This window comes from Myxine glutinosa, chromosome 14, assembly GCF_964187855.1.
Source record: "Myxine glutinosa chromosome 14, kmMyxGlut1.1, whole genome shotgun sequence".
Lineage (NCBI taxonomy): Eukaryota > Metazoa > Chordata > Myxini > Myxiniformes > Myxinidae > Myxine > Myxine glutinosa.
In genome coordinates this window covers 70,544,665-70,568,776 of record NC_136274.1, presented here as the reverse complement: position 1 = coordinate 70,568,776, position 24,112 = coordinate 70,544,665, and the positions used below count along the sequence as shown (strand labels likewise).

Sequence of the window (24,112 nt, the reverse complement as noted above, 5' to 3'; positions counted from 1 at the left end):
AACACACAGACAGAAATTTCTCTTGCAGTATCGATAATTGCTTTCAATAAGCGCGTCCAAAACATGGTATTGCGGTAACTCCAACATATGCAATTCTGCGTTATGAAGTCACCGAGTTGTGTTGTCGGGATGAAAAACAAACAAATGTATTTAAAATAAATAAACAAGTGCTTTTGTTTACCTTGACACGTGTGGGATTCCGATGAACTTTGTTGTTGTAGTTCTTGAATGTTCATTGTTGATCATTTTTCTCTTCTGGTATGCAGAGTGAGGAGGAAGGATGCAGGCTGTTGTCCACAAAGCGAGGGAAGCCTTTAAGTCAGGTCGAACTCTTCCCTTGGAATTCCGAAAGGAGCAATTGTGCTTGCTCACCCGCCTGCTGGACGAAAACGAGGAGGCCATTTGTGAAGCACTGGCAAATGATCTTCGCAAAGTATGTGCTATGTGTATTTATTTTAACTAGCAACGCTACCTGCCCTAAGGGCGGGGCTTCAATTGGGAGGCCCAAATGAAAAGGCAAAATATAAGAAATTGAAGGCTTTTTTATTTTAAACTATTCATATAAACATCCGTTGAATCATATCACACCCAAATCATCAAAATCTAAACAGTACATGGCGCCCATTTTTTTTAAAAAAAGATTGAATTCTGCAAAACGGAAGCGGCCGCTACACGTCTTTCTCGGTCGCACGTTTATGTGTGAAGAGTGTGCGCCAAATCTGTAACACGGAAGCGGCCGCTACACCTGTTTCTCAGTCGCTTTGCACACGCTGCCATGTTACTTCGGAGCCGCACGTTTATATAGGAAGAGTTCGTCAGGAGTCGATCTACTCTCTCCTGGTATGTAGAATTTCAACAAAAGCCACATCACTGTTCATATTCCATCGTGTTTGGAAAAACTGGAAAATTGGAAAACTTGGAAAATTGGGAAAAAATTGGAAAAACAATATAGCCTATTTCACTCCAAGGGGTCCCAGGAATACCCCCCCCCCCCCCAAATATCGTTGCGTTTGGTTGAGCCGTTTTTGCGGTACCTTCGAACGGACAGACGGACATTTGGTAGTAAGATGAATAAACAAACTGTTAATTCAGAAATATAGAATATTTACTGACATTTGTTTTGAGGATTTTTTGTGTGTAGAGGATAGGCACGGGAATAACAACTGATGTGTATGCCGCCTGATTGTGCGTTGTGTTTTGTTCCGGCTCATCGCCACAAAACAGTCATACACAGAAGCCATTTGTTTCGAGCTGATTCCATTACGGAATGAAGTGCAAGGTGCGCTACAAAACCTGCACAATTGGGCGGCTGCACAGTCCGTCTCTGGCTCGTTGCTCACCATCGGCACGTCCATATTCACGATGGCCCAGCCACTGGGAGTGTGCGCCATCATCGGGGCCTGGAACTATCCACTAGCGCTCACTTTGACGCCACTTGTTGGAGCGATCGCTGCAGGTAATTGTCGTTAATTTTCTCGATAAAGACTTTTAATGAAAATATAATTTGCTGTGAATCTTGACACATGCCTGGAGAGAGGCAGGACCATGACAAAGATGTGTGGATCTGTAAGGTGATGACAGAAAGGAACAGCAAACCAATTTTCACCAATATTTTATCCTGCGATCCTGATTGTGCGAAGAAATAACAAGATGGAGGAATAACGTCACATTGGAACTTGTTGTAGATCCATGTCGGCCATCTTGAATTCCGTTGGTAACTCTTAAGAGGAGAACATTATGACGATGATGAGCCAGTGCATCGAGGAAACTATTATTGAATGTTGAGGTTATGGTTTGCAAAATACAGTATTTTCCTGACCGAACCCTTCCTCATGACACCTGCTAGACCCCTGTAGCTCAGAGGCAGAAATGCAGTAGCTTGCGTTCAAATCGGAGCGCCAAATCGAGAACCTTCAACCTCACGAGAATAAACTTCGTTGTTTTTCAGCTCTTTTGTAAGTCTTGACTAAACCTTACTTTTCACTGTTGAATTTCCTATATAAACACTTCATCATAATTTGCCAAATATGCAATGACGGTAAGTGTGACCCAAATAAGCACCCGAGTATCCCAGAAATGCATCCACAGATGGAAGGCTCAAATTGAAATATTCACCATAATTTTTTGCAAGAACATTATTTTGATGCTGAGTTTGTGATGTTTTGATTTGTTTATTGTACATCGCTCCTTTCCTATTCCATCTCCAGGCCTGCATGACGTCATCGCCGAGCACGGAATGGGCTCAGCGATGACGAACGCCGAAAGGGAGTACCGTACTCAGTTTTCACTCCGTTTGTTTGTTTGTCCGGGCGATATCTCAGCCGTCCTTTGAGCTACGAAGCTGAAATTTTGGCACAATAATGAGCATGTGCTTTGGCAAAAACAGTATTTTTTTTTACTTGCAACGGTACCCGCCCTATGGGCGGGGCTTCAATTGGGAGGCCCAAATGAAAAGGCGAAATTTCAGAAATTGAAAGCTTTTTTTTCTTTTAAATGATTTATATAAACATCCATTAAATCTCGATCGGTGCAGCCGTTTGTGCGGCACCCTGGAAAATAACGTCATGCGGGAGCAAGTATCAGCAGGATGTGGCAGTGTGTGAGTCCACGTTTCTGATCCTCCTTCATGCCAAAGTAGCCCACCACTTCTCCAAGCATTCCGCTCTTCAGATCCGCCATGACAGATATAAGCTTGATACTGAAGACGCGTGCAGTTAGTCCTTCCGATGTCCTATGTACTCCCGATACGTGTTTCCTTCATTGTAAAAACTTCCAAATCAACAGTTAAAAGGATTTTGAGCCGATAGCTGTTACGGCCTTGGCAAGATCGATGGAGACAGCGGTCTGTTAGCGTATTCACCGCCCAAATAGCTATGTGGAATTCTCTCATGTAGAGATTAAACTAATCGTGTTCACAATCGCTATGTCGTATGTACTCCGGATACGTGTTTCCTTCAGTTGAAATGGCTTGGAATTCTCTCAAGCAGGGATTCAACCCGTGTTCTTATAAAAGGTCTTTGTCCGAGGTCACCGAGTTCGATCGGTGCAGCCGTGCAGCCGTTTGTGCGGCACCCGGGAAAACAACATCGTCACAATGAGAACAATGAACGTATGCGAACGCGAATGTTATGCGTGAGTCCAAACCTGAGAATGCTGGAGACTAAAGCTGAAATTGGGAAAACTAAATAGCCTATTTTACTCCTGGAGATCCCAGGATTATCCACCCAAAATATCGTTGAGATCGGTTCAGCAGTTTTTACGGTACCTTCAAACAGACAGACAGACAGACAGACGGACGGACATTTGGTGAATTATAGTAAGATTTTTTGATTAATCAATTAATTGATTAATTACGTAATTATTATCGATTTATTAAGTACTTATATATTTTCTTTCTCATCTGGGCAATATGTCAGGCACCTTTTGAGTTAGGAAGCTCATATTTGGACATGACAATGACCAAGTGATTTGGCTGTAAAGGATATTTTTGATTTATTAACTTACTGATTAATCGATTAATTATTTAATTATGTGATTATTTAATTCATTGTGTTTTAAAATTACAGATTCAGATGAAATGGTGGTGGTTTAGGTATGCTATTAGCCAATTGATTAATAATTTAATTATTTTACAATTATTATTTATTTATTTTCATCATCGATCTCGTATTTATTTTCTTTCTCATCTGGACAATATCTCAGGCACCTTTTGAGCTAGGAAGCTGATATTCAGACACAATAGTGACCAAGTGATGTGGCTATAAAGGATATTTTTTGATTTAGTGATTAATCAATTAACTAATTATTTAATTAATGACTTGATCTTTTTAAAAGCTACAGATTTGGATGGAATGGTGGTGGTTTAGGTATTCTATTAGCCAATTGATTAATATTGTAATTATTTTACCATTATTATTTATTCATTTAATTACGCAATAAATTAATCAATTATTGCACATCTTTCCATGGCAGAGGCGCCCCGGCAATGTCGCACGCTGGATGATAGGTTATTTATTTGGCATGGGGGCGGTGTACTTTGAATGTATCTGTACTTGTTGATTTATTGATTAATCAATTAATCGATTAATTATCTTTTTCAATTAAATAAATATTTAATTGATTTTCAAAAGGTTACAGCTTCAGATGAAACACTGGTGGTTTAGGTTTGTTAGCCAATTGATTAATAAATTAATTATTTTATGATTAATTATTGATTTTAATTACGCAATTAATCAATCAATTATTGTACACCTCTCTCTTCCAATACCGTCTCTATGCGCTGCATGGCGGCATCGTCGGGCGCATGCTGAAGGATATGTTATTAATTTATTTGGCATTGGGGCGGTGTACTTTGAATGTATCTGTACTTTGTTTGTTAGGCTTTGTACTTTGTTTCTTTTTTTTGTTACACAGGGAACGCTGCAGTTCTTAAACCCCCGGAGGCTGCGGAATACACTGCAAAACTGCTGCAGAATCTTGTTCCACGTTACCTGGACAAGGTGATTATGTTGCTATGTAGAAATGTATACTTTATGCATATCTCGATCTATTTATTGATTTATTGTTGTGGATATTGTGGATACCAAGCATTGTTGTGGATACCAAGTGGCCTATTCCCATTAAGTTTCATTAATGGAACAATTATTGAGAAACTCGGACTTCAAATTAATTTTAAAAAATATTTATAATTTTTATATAATATACAGGCAGTCCCCGGTTACGAACGCCCGACTTATGAACGCCCGTACTTACGAACCGACCTCCGTAAAGCCTATGATTTTTTTAAAAAAAAAAAAATTTTTTTTTTTTTGGGGGTTGCATGCAGAATCGAGGCTCGTGAAAGAGCTAACATTTATCACACAGAGAAAAAATCAAACAGACACATAAAGTATATAATAAGGGGAGCGGTAGACAAGAGAAATATGAGAAAAGCTCTGTTCAAGCCACCCTTGATGTTTACTTTAAGAAAATTGACCAGCACCAGGTCCATCCTCTCCAACACCAGGCCCATCATCTCAGAGAGATATATCAAGGTATGATCGTTTCAAAGTTTGCAAGACATCAATTGGAACGAGAGTAAGTGTTAACCTTTAATCATTATCTTTTCTTTTATATCTAAACAGTTTAACAAATGTTTCTTTAATGTGTTTTATACCTATAGATGTTTCAGGTGAAATATATACTGTATACTAAGACAAACATTTGACTAATTGACGCTAGATGTGAACCGTACGCAACTGTTCCGACTTACATACAAATTCGACTTACAGACAGACTTAAAAATGGAACTCGTTCGTAACCCGGGGACTGCATGTAATTATTTATAAATAAAAAAGTATAAATCTTCTGAACCTCTTGGAATTTTGGCTGGAAGAGAACCTCTTCCCTTTGGCTGTTTTGTCTCTTCTTCTTCCTGTCTCTATTCGATGTTAGGAGCTTTACCCTGTGCTGTTGGGAGGGGCCGATGTGGCAGTGGAACTCCTACATCAACGCTTTGACCACATATTTTACACCGGTGGTTCTGTTGTTGGACGGTCCATCATGACAGCAGCTGCCAAGCACCTAACGCCGGTCACACTCGAGCTAGGCGGGAAGAGTCCCTGCTACATTCACAATGATTGTGACCTTCGCATCGCATGTCGGTAAGGCTCGGTTGTGAAAGTTTGAACATATCGGATGGATTGATTTGCCTCTCATTCATTATGAATGAGATGTGTCCTTTATATGATCGAAAAATGTACAGCTCAACTGAAACCTCGCTTGCACACGCACTTTGGATGAAAACGAAACACAAATACCAGTTTCATTGGTGCAAAGGTTTATGTGCGTACTGTTGTGTGAACGGCCAGGCGCATTGCATGGGGGAGGTTTATCAATGCAGGGCAGACGTGTATCGCTCCGGACTACGTGGTGTGTGAGCCGGCACTCTGTGAGCGAGTGGTCGAAGAGTTACGCGCTGCATTGCAGGTGGGCAGGACTGGAAAAATCCTCCATCACAAGGGGGTCCTCATTTGATAACCGTGAGGGACTTGGTTATATCTAAAGGTCTCACTATTAACTTGTTTAGCTGCTTTAATGTAGGTACTTCCGATACTTCCGGTTCCTCGGGCGAGTGAGGCGTGCTTCGAGCTCTCCACGGCATCGAAGTTTGAGTGTTTTCCCATTCTTGTCTTTGTCAAATTTCCACTGGTTATTTTGCTGTGTACGTGTTATTGTGTGTTTCTAGTTGGTGATGGTTTGTGGTTCGTGCAAACTTGTGTGTAGTTAATCGTTTTCTGAGTCGTACCTCGTGCGCGGCCTGGTGACTTGGGGCTTCCCTCCCCCCGTCGGTGTTTTGTCGGTTTGGGTTATTTCCTTCGCTGTATTGCTTGTTTCTTTTATTTTGTTTTCTCCCCCTCACCTCACCTCCTGAGACAAAGAATTCTATATTGATTCTTTCTCTCCTCCTGGACACGTGCTTGTTCGCTCTCCTCCTCGTCTCGGCTTGTGCCCCGCCCCCTGTATCTCGTTTTCTTCCGCCTCTGCTCCTTCTTTCTCAAATCCACGTTCTCGCTTCGAGACTTTTCCCGGATTGTTTTTTCATCGTTCTGTTTGGATATTGTTGGAATATGTTTAAACCGCAGCCGTGATGCTGACGCCCCCCCCCCCCCCCCAGAATTTACATGTTTTAAACGTTTCCCAGTGTGTACCCTGGTCAGAATAGGTACACCATATCCCTGCGTGTCGTAAGAGACGACTAAGAGGGTTGGCGTCAGGAAGGGCATCCGGCCATAAAAACATTGCCTCAAAAAGAGAACCATGACAATCACAAGTACATATGGGCAGGGTGCAGCCCAAAGTGGAGATCGGTTTCTGAGGTTTGGGACATGGAATGTGGGGACAATGACAGGGAGATCAGGAGAAGTGGTGGAAGTATTGGTCAGAAGAAGAGTGGACATATGTTGTGTGCAAGAGACGAGATGGAAGGGAAGTGGTGTGAGAATGGTGAAGGGTAGGCAGGGACAGAAATACAAGTTTGTGTGGCAAGGGTGCCCGGAGGGTGTGAATGGTGTTGGTGTCCTGTTTTCTGAGGAGTTTGTAGACAGTGTTGTGAGTGTGACTAGAGTGAGTGATAGGTTGATGATGGTGAAAATGATGATTGGAAAGCTCTTGGTGAACGTCATCTCGGGATATGCTCCGCAGGTTGGTCGAAGCGATGAAGAGAAGGACAAGTTCTGGTGTGCGATAGAGAAGCTGATGGAAAACGTGAAAGATGAGGAAGTTGTTGTGGTGGGAGGAGACCTGAATGGACATGTGGGAAGGAGTATGGATGGTTTTGAGGGAGTTCATGGGGGTTACGGATATGGTGTGAGAAATGGAGAAGGTGAAAGGATTTTGGAGTTTGCTGATGGAGCTGATTTGTTGATTTGTAATACTCAGTTCCAGAAAGAGGACAATAAGCTTGTTACATACACGTCAGGTGGGTCGACGACAACCGTTGACTACCTGATGGTGCGTCGGCGAGATAGGGGGCACCTCCGGGACACAAAGGTGATCCCGGGGGAGGAGGCTGTTTCACAGCACCACTTGGTTGTCTGTGACATAAGGGTGAAAGGTGCGAGGAGAGCTCGGCGGGTGAAGTACCAACCGAGAATGAAGGTGTGGAGGTTGAAAGAGGTGACAGTAAGGGAGGCATTAAAAGAGAGGCTGAGTAGGGTAGTGGATGATGTGGTTGAGCTTGAAAGTGGTTGGATGTCAATGAAAGCTAGTCTGTTGGGAGCCGTTGGTGAGGTATGTGGATGGAAAAAAGGACCACCGAGGCACTCGGAAACATGGTGGTGGGATGTTGAGGTTGGAAAGAGGATTGACGAGAAGAGGAAGAAGTTCAAAGAGTGGCAGAAGGCGAAGGGTACGGGAGCAGAAACAGCAGAGCATGAAAGTTATAAGGCAGCCAGGAAGGCTGCAAAGAAAGAGGTAGCAAAGGCGCAGGAGGCATGTAGGAAAATGTTCGGAGAACGCTTGGATTCGGAAGAGGGTCAGAAAGCAGTATTCAGGATTGCAAAGCACATAGCGAAAGAGAGGTGTGATGTGATGGGGGTGAGTTGCTTGAAGGATGAAGTGGGACAAATCGTTGTCGACCCAGATGGAATTAAAGGAAGATGGAAAAGATATATGGAAATGCTGTTGAATACAGAGAATGAATGGGATGGCAACATAGAGAGTAACCCAGTTTTAGGACCGGCAGAGAAGATAACTGAGAAGGAAGTTGAGGAAGCGATAAAAGCAATGAAGAGTGGAAAAGCGGGAGGGCCGACGGGAGTTGTGGGAGATATGTTGAAGGCAGCAGGAAGTTGGGGTGTGAAGAGAATGACAGAGATCTGTAATCTGGTGGTGAAAGAAGGCCGCATTCCAGTGGATTGGGAACTGAGTACCCTCGTCCCTCTATACAAGGGGAAAGGTGACCCTCTGGAGTGTGGCTCGTACCGAGCGATAAAGTTATTGGAGCATGGAATGAAGGTATTGGAAAGGGTGTTGGAGAGGAGTATAAGGAAGAAAGTGAAGATCGACGAAATGCAGTTTGGATTTATGCCAGGAAGAGGAACGACAGATGGGCTTTTCATTGTGAGGCAGTTGCAGGAGAAGTACATGGATAAGAGGAAGAAGTTGTTTTTTGGGTTTGTTGATCTGGAGAAAGCATTCGATAGGGTTCCACGCAAAGTATTGACATTGACATGGGCATTGAGGAAGTTAGGAGTGGAGGAATGGTTGATCAGAGTAGTGATGGCAATGTACAAAAGAGCACGCACAGCTGTAAGGACGAAGGACGGGAACAGTGGTGAGTTTGAGGTGAAGGTGGGAGTGCATCAGGGGTCGGTACTAAGTCCACTACTATTTGTAGCTGTGATGGAGGTGCTGGCTCAGACCGTAAAGGAGGGTTTACCATGGGAGTTGTTGTATGCAGATGATCTGGTGTTGATTGCGGAAAGTATGGATGGACTGAAGGAAAAGATGAACAAGTGGAAGGAATGTATGGAGACAAAAGGTCTGAAGGTGAATATCGGAAAGACAAAGGTGATGGCAAGTGGTAAAGCATGTGGTGAGGTGGAAAGAACTGGGAAGTGGCCGTGTGCTGTGTGCAGGAAGGGTGTCGGAGTGAACTCCATTCAATGTACAATGTGTGCTGAGTGGGTTCATCAAAAATGTAGTGGTCTGAGAGGGTCATTAACCAGTGTGGCAGCTACATTCAAATGTAAGGTGTGCACAGAGGGAGCTGCAGATGGAGGAAATGTTGAGTTGGATCTTGGAGACGGCGTGAAGCTGGAAGGTGTGAAAACATTTTGCTACCTCGGAGACATGCTGAATGGAGAAGGTGGATCAGACTCGGCAACGGTTGCTCGAGTGAGATGTGCATGGAAGAAGTTTCGGGAACTGAGTGGCGTGCTGATGAGGAGGAGAGTGTCGCTGAAGCTGAAGGTTACCTCCCCCCAAGTCCTCCCGATGTCCCTGTTCTCAAATGTTGTGTTTGTGTCCTTCCCCCTCTCTTTTGTGTCCTTCCCCCTCTCTCACCATCTTGTCTACCGCTCCCCTTGTGTTTTGTGTGTCGGTTTGTCTTTTTGTGTGATTAATGTTAGCTCTTTCACGAGCCTCGATCTTGTATACAAAAAAAAAAAAAAAAAAAAAAAAAAAGGAGGTTCATGTGTGAGAAGTGTTATGATTTATGGGAGCGAGACATGGGTAATGAACGTAGAGCAGCAACGAAGGCTGGAAAGGGTGGAAATGCGAATGGTTCGATGGATGTGCGGAGTAACGTTGAGAGAGAGGAAGACAAATGATGAATTGCGAAAGATGATTGGAATATTGCCTGTGATTGATGCTGTGAAGAGGATTAGGTTGAGATGGTTTGGTCATGTATTGAGGAAGGATGAAAGTGACTGGTTGAGAAGAGTGATGGAAGTTAATGTAGAAGGAAGTAGAGGACGGGGAAGACCGAGAAAGACTTGGCTAAAGATGGTGGAAGAAGAAATGCAGGCAAGGGGGTTAACAAGGAGAGATGCAGAAAATAGGGCAAAATGGAGTAGATCGTCATGGGGACCGCAAGGCTAACCCCCGCTCTAGCAGGGAACATGGCCTTAAAATGCATGTTGTTGTTGTAATGTAGGTAGGAGACTTCTATTTATTACATATACACACACATCTCATTTTCTCGTATACAAACGTATACAAATACATCTCGTATACAAGCGGGACTTCCGCTTCCGGTCCGGTCTGGAGAGGACGCTGGCGTTACTTGTTCGCCGCTTCTCCGACTGGGCAATTGTACATAGTTTGCTTTTCTGGTGGTCGTGGCGGATTTTTGACCGTTGGGTCTGCCCTCTGCTCGGTCCCGGCTCTGCTCCTGGCTTCGCCTGCCCGGCTCCTCCACTGTTTCCTCAGGCCCGCTCCCGTTGTTTGCGGCGGTGGCTGTTTGCCGCTGTGGTCTTGATTAGCGGCTGCAGTCGTTTGCCGCTGCGTTTGCCGCTTTGCCTCCTCGACCTTGGCCTCGTACTCGTCCCTTCGCTCCTGCCTGGCATGGCTCTGAGGTACTCCGCCGCAAGGCTTCTTCTGCTCAATACCCGCTCCACCCCATCATGCATCTCTGCCATCAAATCAAATGGACTCCTCCGACGACCCAGGTACATTCACCGTGGCTCCGGTCGTAAGTTTGTTTATTTGCAATCAGGTCACTCCATCCCCGTCCTCTGGTCGGCTCAGCGCACTCTCACTCTTCGTCCCAGCGCACCTGGTCACAGCAACGCACACGATCGCACCTCCTGCCTACGAACCCTGGCTAAATCACCTGAATTCATCCCTGCTGTTCAAAACAACATCAAGCTCACCCTGTTCAACACCCGGTCCCTCAACAACAAATGCCTCATCCTGAACGAATACATCCTGGATAACAAACTGGACTTTCTCTGTCTCACCGAAACCTGGCAACAACCTCTGGACTACTACACACTTAACCTCACCACACCCAATGGATATTCCTACGTCAATAAACCACGCTCGGAGGGCCGAGGTGGTGGAATTGCCGTTATCCACCGTCAAGACATCAAGACCAACCTCATCTCCATCTCATCTGCTCCATCATTTGAACACCTGGCTTTAAAACTATCTGGTCGCACGCAGTCAGTCATGGCTGTCGTCTACCGCCCTCCCAAACCACACCCATCATTCCTGTCTGACTTCTCCTACTTTCTGACCCAGCTATGTTCCCTCTCCCCCTCAATCCTCCTCCTTGGTGATTTCAATATCCACATGGACTCCACTGACTCCACAATAACCACTGACTTCACTGATTTACTCACCTGCTTTAACCTCACTCAACATGTCGACTTTCCTACCCATATCCGTGGTCACATTTTGGACCTTGTCTGCTCCACTGGATTAAATTTGCACCATCTCTATGGCTCCGACCTCACCCTCTCTGACCACTTAGCCATCGCTCTGACCATCAACATCCCCGCCCCAACACCAAGGCATTATCGCACAATCAACTTCCGTAAGCTAAACGCTCTTTCACCTACCTCATTCTCATCCACCCTCTCTGAAAAAATGTCCACTTCTCCCTTCATTGACCTCCACACCCCTTCCGACCTCACTGACTACTACAACCACACTCTCTCCTCCTGCCTTGACCAGCTTGCGCCTGTAAAAACCAAAACAGTTTCTTTCACCCATTCTGCTCCCTGGTTTACCCCTGAACTCCACCTGATGAAAACTCGTGCTCGCCAACTTGAAAGACTCCGCAATAAAACGGGTCTCGCAGTTCACTCCCAAGCCTACAAGGACCACCTACAACACTACAAAGATGCCCTCTCCCGCACCCGCTCTGCCTACTACTCTCAAATTATCCACTCTGGCTCCGGAAACCCAAAAGCACTCTTCTCGACAATAAACAAACTCCTCCGCCCCCTGAACACCACCACCCAGTCATTCACAGTAGACAACTGCATCTCCTTCCTCTCTTTCTTCCAACGCAAAATTGACAACATCTACAACAGCTTGACCACCGCCGCACCCGCTCCCCCTCCAACCACCTGCCCCCCCTTGTCCTGCCATCCCCTGTCTCGGTTCTCCCCAATCTCCCCTACTGACCTCTCTGAACTCCTCATAGGAATGAAAACTGCCACCTGCACTCTTGACCCCATCCCCTCCAGCTTTGTCAAAGCCTCCCTCCCTGCTCTCTCTCCACTTATCATTGCAACAATAAACTCCTCCCTGTCTACAGGCATCGTCCCACCTTCCCTCAAAATTGCTGCTGTTACCCCCATTCTAAAAAAACCTGGTCTAAACCCTGACACCCTAAACAACTTCAGACCCATCTCCAACCTACCCTTTCTGTCAAAAGTTTTGGAACGCGCTGTAGCCACTCAACTCAAACATCATCTCTCTGCCAATAACCTGTATGAAACATTCCAATCCGGATTCCGGTCCAACCACAGTACTGAAACTGCTCTCCTCAAAATCACCAACGTCTCTCCTCTCCTCTGACGCTGGCAACCTCAACATTCTCGTCCTCCTCGACCTCAGCGCTGCCTTTGACACCATCGATCACACTATCCTCCTCACCCGACTTGAATCCACCTTTAACGTTACCGGCACTGCCCTCTCTTGGATTAAATCATACCTCTCTGACAGACGCCAGTTCATCTCCATCAATAACTGCAAATCCCCCACTGCTGCCCTCCCCCAAGGTGTCCCCCAAGGTTCAGTTCTTGGCCCCATCCTCTTCATCCTTTACCTGTCCCCGCTCCGTCACTTAATCCGCCGTCATGGTCTCCAATTCCACTGCTTCGCCGATGACATCCAGCTTTTCATCTCCACCAAGTCCGTCTCCACCGACACCCACTCTATCCTGACAAACTGCATCACTGAAATAAAATCCTGGCTTCAAATCAACTTCCTCAAGCTTAACTGTGATAAATCTGAAATAATCATCATTGGCCCAAAAACGCTCACAAAATCCACCCATAACTTTGCCCTCAACATCGACGGTATCCCAGTATCCACCTCCCCTCACATCCGGAATCTTGGCGTCATCTTTGACCAAACCCTTTCCTTCGACAAATACACTAAACAGATCACAAAGTCAGCCTTCTTTCACCTGAAAAACATTGCCCGTCTCCGCTCATCCCTCTCCTCCACGGCTGCAGAAACCCTCATCCACGCCTTCATCACCTCCCGTCTGGACTACTGCAATAGCCTCCTCTATGGTTCACCCTCAAAAATCACCAATAAACTCCAATACATTCAGAACTCCGCTGCCCGTCTACTCACCCATTCCCGGACCCGTGACCACATCACCCCCGTCCTTTACAAGCTTCACTGGCTCCCCATCCCCCAGAGAATCCAGTACAAAATCCTCCTCTTGACATACAAAGCCCTCCATAACCTGGCCCCATCCTACCTGGCTGACCTCCTCTCCAGACACACTCCCACCCGCAACCTCCGCTCTGCTGGTACCAACCTCCTGACCCCCTCCATCCGGACCAAATTCAGATCCTGGGGGGACAGGGCCTTCTCCATCGCTGCTCCCACCCTCTGGAACTCACTACCTCACACCATCAGAGACTCCTCCTCACTCACCACATTCAAAACATCACTAAAGACCCACCTGTTCAACACTGCATTCAACATTCAACCCACAGCATTTAACCCCTGACTATCTCTTCTCCTTCTCCCTCCTTTTGCTTTAAATATTTCCCTATTGATTCTTGTCTTTTTTGCAATTGTTGTTTTCATGTATTGTTATGCATTATGTTTTCCACTCTGTCAAAGCGCCTTTGGGCTTCTGGAAAAGCGCTATACAAAATAAATGAATTATTATTATTATTATTACAAATAAATACACAAATATTTGAAACAAAAGTACATTATTCCCAAAGCATTTTGACCACCTTTCACAAATTGGGTGTTGCACCGAAACGAGGTGGCCTTTAAGCACCAGACGATGGTAATGGGAGCATTAACATGTGCACAGGAAGTGGAACCAAACATATTACATCCCGTTTCTCTGTCTTTCGTGTAGGAATACTACGGTGAAGACCCCCAGAAGTCTCCAGACTACGGGCGCATCATCAACTCGCGCCACTTTAAGAGAGTCCGAGGGTTGCTCGAGGGAGGAGGCACTGTGGCCATCGGGGGTCAAACGGACGAGGAGGATCTTTACATTGGTGAGTCAGTGGTTTGGGGAGGGAGAGGGGATTTTTTTTCTCTACAAAATCGAGGCTCATAGAAAAGCAGGAAGTCTTTTCACCTCGTCTTGATTTGTACACATCTCGCTTGTCTATTTTGTCAAATACTCGGCCTTTAGCCTTTATTTTGTGTCGCTGGCTTTTAGGTACCATAGTGGTATTGAGGTGAGGAGACTCCTGAGATTATTGGTGAGGATGGTGGACTAGTTTACCAGAGGTTACGAATTTCAAATCCAAAAATATTTGGATTCTCAGCTTCTGGAAATCGAGGGAATCCAAGGAAATTACCATTTCACCATTGGCTCGTTGGTAGAAACCCATATGGCTCACTAATCATCAGGGTGTGTTTAATCTGCCTGGTCCAGTCTAGGTGCTGTGTCCGATCACACAACGAGGTTGACTCTTGCTCTGTCATGGTAACTTTGGATTGGTACTGTCTTACTACTTATAAAATAGGCAGTGCCCCCTCGCCGCCAACCCCCAAAAAATTCTCCCTCGTGGAATAAAGAACAAAATAATTCTGTTGGCAAATAAAGCGTTTCATTGAATGAACGTTGCCAATGCACATTGAAGGTAAAGATCCATTTCCATTCCCAGCCCCCACAGTGATGACGAACGTGGATCCGGAAGCTTCTGTGATGCAGGAGGAGGTCTTTGGGCCAATCCTGCCTGTGCTCACCCTGCCAGATGTAGAGCAGACCCTGAACTTCATCAATGACCGGGAGAAGCCGCTAGTAATTTACGTCTTCTCCAAGGACCAAAAGGTGTCTGGTGTTGTCAATGACAGTTAAAATCTTGGATTAAGAACATGGATTCTAAACGAGGCACTTTGGTTGTCCGGATATGCAGGATTAACCAAGTACACTTAGCATTTGTGTGCATATTAATTTGCCAAACCTAAATATCAATAAAACAAATGTGGTAGTCACTGATTTCCCTTTGCATAGATAAATTGTATGAGATGGCCCCTTTAATGCTTACTTGTTCTGTACTGCCAACAGATAATCAAGCGCTTTGTAAATGAGACCTCGAGTGGTGGGATGATGGCTAATGATGTGATTTTGCACTACTCCATCGATACGCTACCCTTCGGAGGCGTGGGTGAGTTCCCTTGTCTCGCAACACTGGAGGGACACATTTACAACGGAAACCTGTGTTCTAGTAAACTTTGGATGAGTGAAGTGTGAATTGTTTCTGAATGTAGTTTGACGTCCAGGTGGTAATTAAAAAGGTGCTTGCGTGAAGCATGTTTAAGATCCCGTGGTAACATTCCAAGAAAATAAGAGTAGGCCATTGTGTGCTGGTACCTTGGCCGAATTGTAACTTGATGCGCAAGTTGAGGGCTGCAATTTGCATTGGAGTCGAGAGTTAACGCTCAGTTATGAAATCATTCTCAACCAGTCCTTGGCTGTCTGTACACCTTCTGGCCATAGTTATAATGAGATAATCAAGAAAAAGAGCAATCAGAGATTGCAAACCCTCGCTAGGATGTATTTTCAGTGGTTTTTAAGGCTTTTGTGTTAAAACGAATATGGCAGCCGAACCACGTGACTGATGACGTCATCATTATTTTTTTCTAAACTAATTTATTCCTAGATTATGCTCAAGAAGTTTCATCTTGATCGGATGAAGTTTTGTACTTGTCGAATTATGACGTCATAATGGAGGCACCAATGACATCATCATTAACATATTTTATTCCCCCTGGAGAGTTCTTTACAATGAGCAATGTCTCCATTTTTTCTATTCAGCACTTTCAGAGAAATAGAGGTACAAACGTTTTCGATTTTTCCAAGATGGCGGCCGAACCACGTGACCGATGACGTCATCATTTTTTTTTTCTCCACCAGTTTATGCCGTCATGTAGCTCAAGAAATTACATCTTGATTGGATGAAGTTTTGTACTTGTCGAATTATCGAATTATGATGTCATAATGGAGGCCTTGGGCCGAGAGAGTTAAAAATTGGGCAGTCTATTCCAGGGCAAGACAAATATGTGTGTAAAGTTTGGCGATTCTTCGTGCAACGGTGTAGACGTAGTACTGCGAACAAACAGACAAACAGACAGATGAAAATTCGGTCAGAGACCGAGGACTTGCCGGAATGTACTTTTTTATCAGCCATTTGGGACAAATATGGTGGCCGAACCACGTGACCGATGACGTCATCATTAACATATTTTATTCCCCATGGAGAGTTCTTTACAATGAGCCATGTCTCAATTTTTTCTATTCAGCACTTTCGGAGATATGGAGGTGCTAAGTTTTTCGGTTTTTCCAAGATGGCGGCCGACCACGTGACTGATGACGTCATCATTAACATATTTTATTCCCCATGGAGAGTTCTTTACAATGAGCCATGTCTCAATTTTTTCTGTTCAGTACTTTCGGAGATATACAGGTGCAAAGTTTTTCGGTTTTTCCAATATGGTGGCCGAACCACGTGACCTATGACGCCATCATTAACATATTTTATTCCCCATGGAGAGTTCTTTACAATGAGCCATGTCTCAATTTTTTCTGTTCAGCACTTTTGGAGATATGGAGGTGCAAATTTTCTCGGTTTTTCCAAGATGACGGCCGAATCACGTGACTGGTGACGTCATCATTTGGGCACAGTATATTAGAGGGCAAGACAAATACCTGTGCATAGTTTGGCGATTCTATGTGCAACGGTGCAGACGTAGTGCTGCAAACAGACAAACAGACAAATGAAAAATCGGTCAGAGACCGAAGACTTGCCGGAATGTGCTTTTTTTATCGGCCATTTAGGACAAATATGGCGGCCGAACCACGTGACCGATGACCTCATCATTATTTGTTTTCAAAACTAATTTATTCCTTGATGATGCTCAAGAAATGGCGTCTTGATCGGATGAAGTTTTGTACTTGCTAAATTATGACGTCATAATGGAGGCACCAATGACGTCATCATTAACATATTTTATTCCCCATGGAGAGTTCTTTACAATGAGCCATGTCTCAATTTTTTCTATTCAGCACTTTCGGAGATATGGAGGTGCAAAGTATTTCGGGTTTTCCAAGATGGCGGCCGAACCACGTGACTGATGACGTCATCATTAACATATTTTATTCCCCATAGAGTTCTTTACAATGAGCCATGTCTCAATTTTTTCTGTTCAGCACTTTCGGAGATATGGAGGTGCAAAGTTTTTCCAAGATGGCGGTCGAACCACGTGACCGATGACGTCATCAATTGGGCACAGTCTATTCCCGGGCAAGACCAATATGTGTGCAAAGTTTGGCGATTCTACGTGCAACGGTGTAGACGTAGTGCTGTAAACAGACAGACAAACAGATGAAAAATCGGTCAGAGACCGAGGACTTGCCGGAATGTACTTTTTTATCAGCCATTTGGGACAAATATGGCGGCCGAACCACGTGACCGATGACGTCATCATTAACATATTTTATTCCCCATGGAGAGTTCTTTACAATGAGCCATGTCTCAATTTTTTCTATTCAGCACTTTCGGAGATATGGAGGTGCAAACTTTTTCGGTTTTTCCAAGATGGCGGCCGAACCACGTGACCGATGACGTCAGCATTAAAATATTTTATTCCCCATGGAGAGTTCTTTACAATGAGCCATGTCTCAATTGTTTCTGTTCAGCACTTTTGGAGATATAGTGGTGCAAAGTTTTTCGGTTTTTCCAAGATGGCGGCCGAACCACGTGACCGATGACGTCAGCATTAAAATATTTTATTCCCCATGGAGAGTTCTTTACAATGAGCCATGTCTCAATTGTTTCTGTTCAGTACTTTCGGAGATATAGAGGTGCAAAGTTTTTCCAAGATGGCGGCCGAACCACGTGACCGATGACGTCAGCATTAAAATATTTTATTCCCCATGGAGAGTTCTTTACAATGAGCCATGTCTCAATTTTTTCTGTTCAGCACTTTTGGAGATATAGTGGTGCAAAGTTTTGCCGTTTTTCCAAGATGGCGGCCGACCACGTGACATATGACGTCATCATTATCATATTTTATTCCCCATGGAGAGTTCTTTACAATGAGCCATGTCTCAATTTTTTCTGTTCAGCACTTTTGGAGATATAGTGGAGCAAAGTTTTGCCGTTTTTCGAAGATGGCGGCCGACCATGTGATTGATGACGTCATCGTTACCACGTTTTATTCCCCATGGAGAGTTCTTTACAATGAGCCATGTCTCAATTTATTCTGTTCAGTACTTTCGGAGATATAGTGGTGCAAAGTTTTTCGGTTTTTCCAAGATGGCGGCCGAACCACGTGACCGATGACATCATCAATTGGGCACAGTCTATTCCAGGGCAAGACCAATATGTGTGCAAAGTTTGGCGATTCTACGTGCCCCCCCCCAAAGCCCTCGCCCTCTCTCAGATCTCTCGATGTCTCCATGTCTCTCGGTCCCTGCTCTCAAATGTTGTGTTTGTGGCCTTCCCCCTCTCTCCCCATCTTGTCTACCGCTCCCGATGTTATATGTTTTATGTATCTGTTTGTCTTTCTGTGTGATTAATGTTCGCTCTTTCACGAGCCTCGATCTTGTATACAAACGGTGTAGACGCAGTGCTGCAAACAGACAGACAGACAAACAGACAGACAAACGAACAGATCAACATACTTGCCGTAATCTTTTCCGGCAAGTAACAAACAAACGGACTCAAATGCAATACCCTCTCCTCTGGCGAGGGTAACAATGAGAAAAAGACACAAAATGTCAAAGACTCCGTGGTTTTGGTAATTATGCTCTGCGGAGTTAAAGGCCGCCAGTCAGCCATTTTTGGTCAGATTACAAAACAAAACCTTCTGCATATGTATACGCTCATGTATTGTCTTTGTGCCAAGTTTGAACAAAATCTGTCCATGCATGTTCGAGGAATGGTTGGGGAGACATTTAATAACAAAAATGCCCACCAGTCGGCCATCTTTGACGAGATTTAGTGAGGTGCACGTGTACGCCATCATGTACTCTGCTTGTGCCAAGTTTGAACAAAATGGGACCGTGCATGCAAACTGTCTTGTCTGCGTTTGATTCTCGACCAGACTACAAACTGTCCGTTTGAGCGCAGTTCCCATTGGACCGATGTTAAGCTGGGGACCCATACGCTAGCGTGAGCTGCCGGACGTTGAAGAGCCCACTGCGACGTCTTTCGAAGAAGAGTAGGCTTGTCGTCATAGACCTGGAACAAATTCCAAGTTCGTGCCCAAACTTGCTCGACAAAGTCCAACCACCGATTTGGTTAACAAAATGCCCTTTTGATGTTCAAAGGAAAGTTGGTGCAACAAAATGCGCAGATTGTGGTATTTCTATCTGAATGTCTCTGAGTGCATTTTGTTGCATTACCTACCATTCTCAGGTAACAGCGGGACAGGTGCATACCACGGGAAGTTTTCCTTCGATGCTCTCTCACACCGGCGTGCCTGCCTGCTGATGAACCTGGCACTGGAAGGCGTGAATTCGGTGCGTTACCCACCTTACTCCAGCAAGAAGTTATCGTGGATGATATGGTTGGTCAAGAAGAGACGACAACCTCCCATCAAGCTCCTGTTGTCTATCTTCGTGATGGGCGTGCTCTGTGCTATTCTCTTAAAGGTGAGGTATGTGAGGTGTGAGGTATTGTAGTATGATGAGAGTATCGGGGTGAGTGAGCAGACTGGTAGTGTAGTTATCTGGGTGAGTGAGCAGACTTGCAGCGTGGTTAAATGGGCGAGTGAGCAGACTCGTAGCATGGTTATCTGTGCGAGTGAGCAGACTGGTAGCATGGTTATCTGGCTGAGTGAGCAGACTGGCAGTGTGGTTATCTGGGCAAGTGAGCAGACTGGCAGTGTGGTTATCTGGCTGAGTGAGCAGACTGGAAGCATGGTTATCTGGGCAAGTGAGCAGACTGGTAGTGTGGTTATCTGTGCGAGTGAGCAGACTGGCAGTGTGGTTATCTGGCTGAGTGAGCAGACTGGAAGCATGGTTATCTGTGTGTGAGCAGACTGGCAGTGTGGTTATCTGGGCGAGTGAGCAGACTGGCAGTGTGGTTATCTGTGTGAGTGAGCAGACTGGCAGTGTGGTTATCTGGGCGGGTGAGCAGACTGGCAGTGTGGTTATCTGGGTGAGTGAGCAGACTGGTAGCATGGTTATCTGGCTGAGTGAGCAGACTGGTAGTGTGGTTATCTGTGCGAGTGAGCAGACTGGCAGTGTGGTTATCTGGCTGAGTGAGCAGACTGGAAGCATGGTTATCTGGGCAAGTGAGCAGACTGGTAGTGTGGTTATCTGTGCGAGTGAGCAGACTGGCAGTGTGGTTATCTGGCTGAGTGAGCAGACTGGAAGCATGGTTATCTGGGCAAGTGAGTAGACTGGCAGTGTGGTTATCTGGGTGAGTGAGCAGACTGGCAGTGTGGTTATCTGGGTGAGTGAGCAGACTGGCAGTGTGGTTATCTGTGTGAGTGAGCAGACTGGCAGTGTGGTTATCTGTGTGAGTGAGCAGACTGGCAGTGTGGTTATCTGGGCGAGTGAGCAGACTGGCAGTGTGGTTATCTGGGCGAGTGAGCAGACTGGCAGTGTGGTTATCTGGGCGAGTGAGCAGACTGGCAGTGTGGTTATCTGGGCGAGTGAGCAGACTGGCAGTGTGGTTATCTGGGTGAGTGAGCAGACTGGCAGTGTGGTTATCTGGGTGAGTGAGCAGACTGGCAGTGTGGTTAACTGTGCGAGTGAGCAGACTGGCAGTGTGGTTATCTGGCTGAGTGAGCAGACTGGAAGCATGGTTATCTGGGCAAGTGAGCAGACTGGTAGTGTGGTTATCTGTGCGAGTGAGCAGACTGGCAGCGTGGTTATCTGGGCAAGTGAGCAGACTGGCAGTTGGGTTATCTGTGTGTGAGCAGACTGGCAGTGTGGTTATCTGGGCGAGTGAGCAGACTGGCAGTGTGGTTATCTGTGCGAGTGAGCAGACTGGCAGTGTGGTTATCTGGGCGGGTGAGCAGACTGGCAGTGTGGTTATCTGGGTGAGTGAGCAGACTGGTAGCATGGTTATCTGGCTGAGTGAGCAGACTGGTAGTGTGGTTATCTGTGCGAGTGAGCAGACTGGCAGTGTGGTTATCTGGCTGAGTGAGCAGACTGGAAGCATGGTTATCTGGACAAGTGAGCAGACTGGTAGTGTGGTTATCTGTGCGAGTGAGCAGACTGGCAGTGTGGTTATCTGGCTGAGTGAGCAGACTGGCAGTGTGGTTATCTGGGTGAGTGAGCAGACTGGCAGTGCGGTTATCTGTGTGAGTGAGCAGACTGGCAGTGCGGTTATCTGGCTGAGTGAGCAGACTGGCAGTGTGGTTATCTGTGTGAGTGAGCAGGCTGGCAGTGTGGTTATCTGGGCGAGTGAGCAGACTGGCAGTGTGGTTATCTGGGCGAGTGAGCAGACTGGCAGTGTGGTTATCTGGGCGAGTGAGCAGACTGGCTGTGTGGTTATCTGGGCGAGTGAGCAGACTGGCAGTGTGGTTATCTGGGTGAGTTAGCAGACTGGCAGTGTGGTTATCTGGGTGAGTGAGCAGACTGGCAGTGTGGTTAACTGGGCGAGTGAGCAGACTGGCAGTGTGGTTATCTGTGCGAGTGACAATTCACCAAATTAACTGGGCATTGTTTTTTCTTGAATGGAAGTAAATTTAAAGTATTTACTGCCATTAACTTCGGTTTTGTTTCCTTTTATTTTGCAGTACGCCATTCTATCTTGAAAAACCCTTCGACCTGTGATTTTACCATCCCGCTACATGAAGAAGAACCTGATTATAACCTTCAAACGTTGTTTGTTAATATAATTAATCCTTGTGATTTTTCTTTTCGGTGAAGGTTTGGGGGCCGGGGGGCTGGAGGCGCTGCTTCTTCCCTTCAAGTGTCTTGAAATTATCACCTTGAATGTGATTATGGGAGCAGGAGAGATTTTTATAATCCAAACAACTAATATAATCATCTTCGATCACGCAAAATGAAAACTTTATGAACCCTGAATGTACGGTAATAAAGTGTGAGATCTATCTGGTCCGCTTGCAGGTTTACTTTGTGAGAGGACCTGTGAGGTTCAACCTGAGGGTTCACTCTGTGAGCAGAGATGTGAGGTTCACTCTGTGCAGACATGTGAGGTTCACTCTGTGCAGACATGTGAGGTTCACTCTGTGCAGACATGTGAGGTTCACTCTGAGCAGACATGTGAGGTTCACTCTGTGAGCAGACATGTGAGGTTCACTCTGTGAGCAGACATGTGAGGTTCACTCTGTGAGCAGACATGTGAGGTTCACTCTGTGAGCAGACATGTGAGGTTCACTCTGTGAGCAGACATGTGAGGTTCACTCTGTGAGCAGACATGTGAGGTTCACTCTGTGAGCAGACATGTGAGGTTCACTCTGTGAGCAGACATGTGAGGTTCACTCTGTGAGCAGACATGTGAGGTTCACTCTGTGAGCAGACATGTGAGGTTCACTCTGTTAGCAGACATGTGAGGTGCACTCTGTGAGCAGACATGTGAGGTTCACTCTGTGAGCAGACATGAGGTTCACTCTGTGAGCAGATATGTGAGGTTTACCCCCTGTGAGCAGATATGTGAGGTTTACCCCCTGCATTTCATGCTGTGAGGATAACCCTGTGAGCAGACCAGGAGCATTTCCTTCATTAACCAATTAACGGTACATTGATCGAATTAATGTGAAACCTGGATTGCAATTCCATATTCTCTCATCAATGGATCCAGCCCTGGAGGGGGAAAAAGGCTCACCTATGAAAACATATTCTGTTTTGTCCTCAAAGCACTTCTTCATGATCCACGATGAGGCATCACAGCGTGAGCTGGATAAAGGCCTCCCTCAACTCAAGCTTGAAGATGTGGACACTGAAATGAATCAACGGATGATTGATCGAGGTAGGATTGATCCTTTGTTGGAGAAACTCCTCTTTTGCACCGACGAATGGTGAATGGCCGAAACGTCAGGTTCTCCTCGCTTCACCCGGCAGGTATTACCTCCATCAATGTCCTGTTTATTTCATCCATTATTCGATCTGTCCGCCGAAGCAAATCGACAAAAGCCTTCTCAACTTAGGCTAGTTTTGCATCATACCGAGGAGCGTTTGATATGCTCCGCCATGCTTCCCAAGTGTGGGATTTGGAGAGAGTGTGAACATCCATGGGAATCAAAGCCACGAGGCAAAGAAACGCGTTTGTTTATTAATTAAAAACAGCATTCGTAACTTCACGGGTTGTTGTACATTTCTTACATCCAAACACGAATCTGGTCTTCACCAGGTTGTCCAATCCCCGTCTGAATCTTGTCCAAAAGCATTCCGTACCATCGGTGAAAACTGAATCGCATTTTCATAAGCGAACACCACTCTGAATGAATGCAATTATTTTTATTCATCTTTCATGTTGAGATATTAAATATTTTAAAAATTCATCCACCACCTAAAAGCTGTAGAGATATAGGGAATTTAACGCAAAATGGAGCCTGTTTGGCCCAAAATGAATGTCTGTCCTACAACACCACGTTAAACAAACCTATCAGTTTATTGATTCATTTTCTTTGGGAGAACTGTTGGGCAGGTACAGAGAGGTGTGTGTGTGTGTGTGTGTGTGTGTGTGTGTGTGTGTGTGTGTGTGTGTGTGTGTGTGTGTGTGTGTGTGTGTGTGTGTGCGCGTCCGTGCGTCCGTCCGTCCGTTTGCGTACCCCTCTATCTCCAATACTTATAGGTACGTATCTAATTCCAATTTAAACTTCCTAGTATATACCGTTTCTGCTGTCACTGACGTTCCTGGGAAGACCATTCCATGCATTAACCCCTCTGAATGAAAGACCTCTGCCTCACTACCTTCCTAACACTCCTTCTTCTTCAACCTCAGGCTATCGTCACTGTGTATTGTGCTGAATATTAATT

At 45.5% G+C, this 24,112-nt stretch overlaps 1 protein-coding gene across 3 annotated transcripts in view; it reads left to right on the top strand.

Moving 5' to 3' along the window:
- LOC137439891 (aldehyde dehydrogenase family 3 member A2) overlaps window positions 1–22,229 on the top strand; it is a 40,830-nt gene extending 18,601 nt beyond the window's left edge. For all 3 annotated transcript variants that reach the window (XM_068136106.2, XM_068136105.2, XM_068136107.2), the window contains 10 exons: window positions 267–433; window positions 1,225–1,456; window positions 4,414–4,499; window positions 5,434–5,642; window positions 5,850–5,967; window positions 14,051–14,195; window positions 14,814–14,980; window positions 15,218–15,317; window positions 19,572–19,807; window positions 21,907–22,229. In XM_068136106.2, coding sequence (XP_067992207.2) covers window positions 281–433; window positions 1,225–1,456; window positions 4,414–4,499; window positions 5,434–5,642; window positions 5,850–5,967; window positions 14,051–14,195; window positions 14,814–14,980; window positions 15,218–15,317; window positions 19,572–19,807; window positions 21,907–21,924 — 1,464 coding nt within the window. In that variant the 5' untranslated portion in view covers window positions 267–280 and the 3' untranslated portion in view covers window positions 21,925–22,229. The remainder of the gene's footprint in view (window positions 1–266; window positions 434–1,224; window positions 1,457–4,413; window positions 4,500–5,433; window positions 5,643–5,849; window positions 5,968–14,050; window positions 14,196–14,813; window positions 14,981–15,217; window positions 15,318–19,571; window positions 19,808–21,906) is intronic.
- Window positions 22,230–24,112: the final 1,883 nt, after the last annotated feature.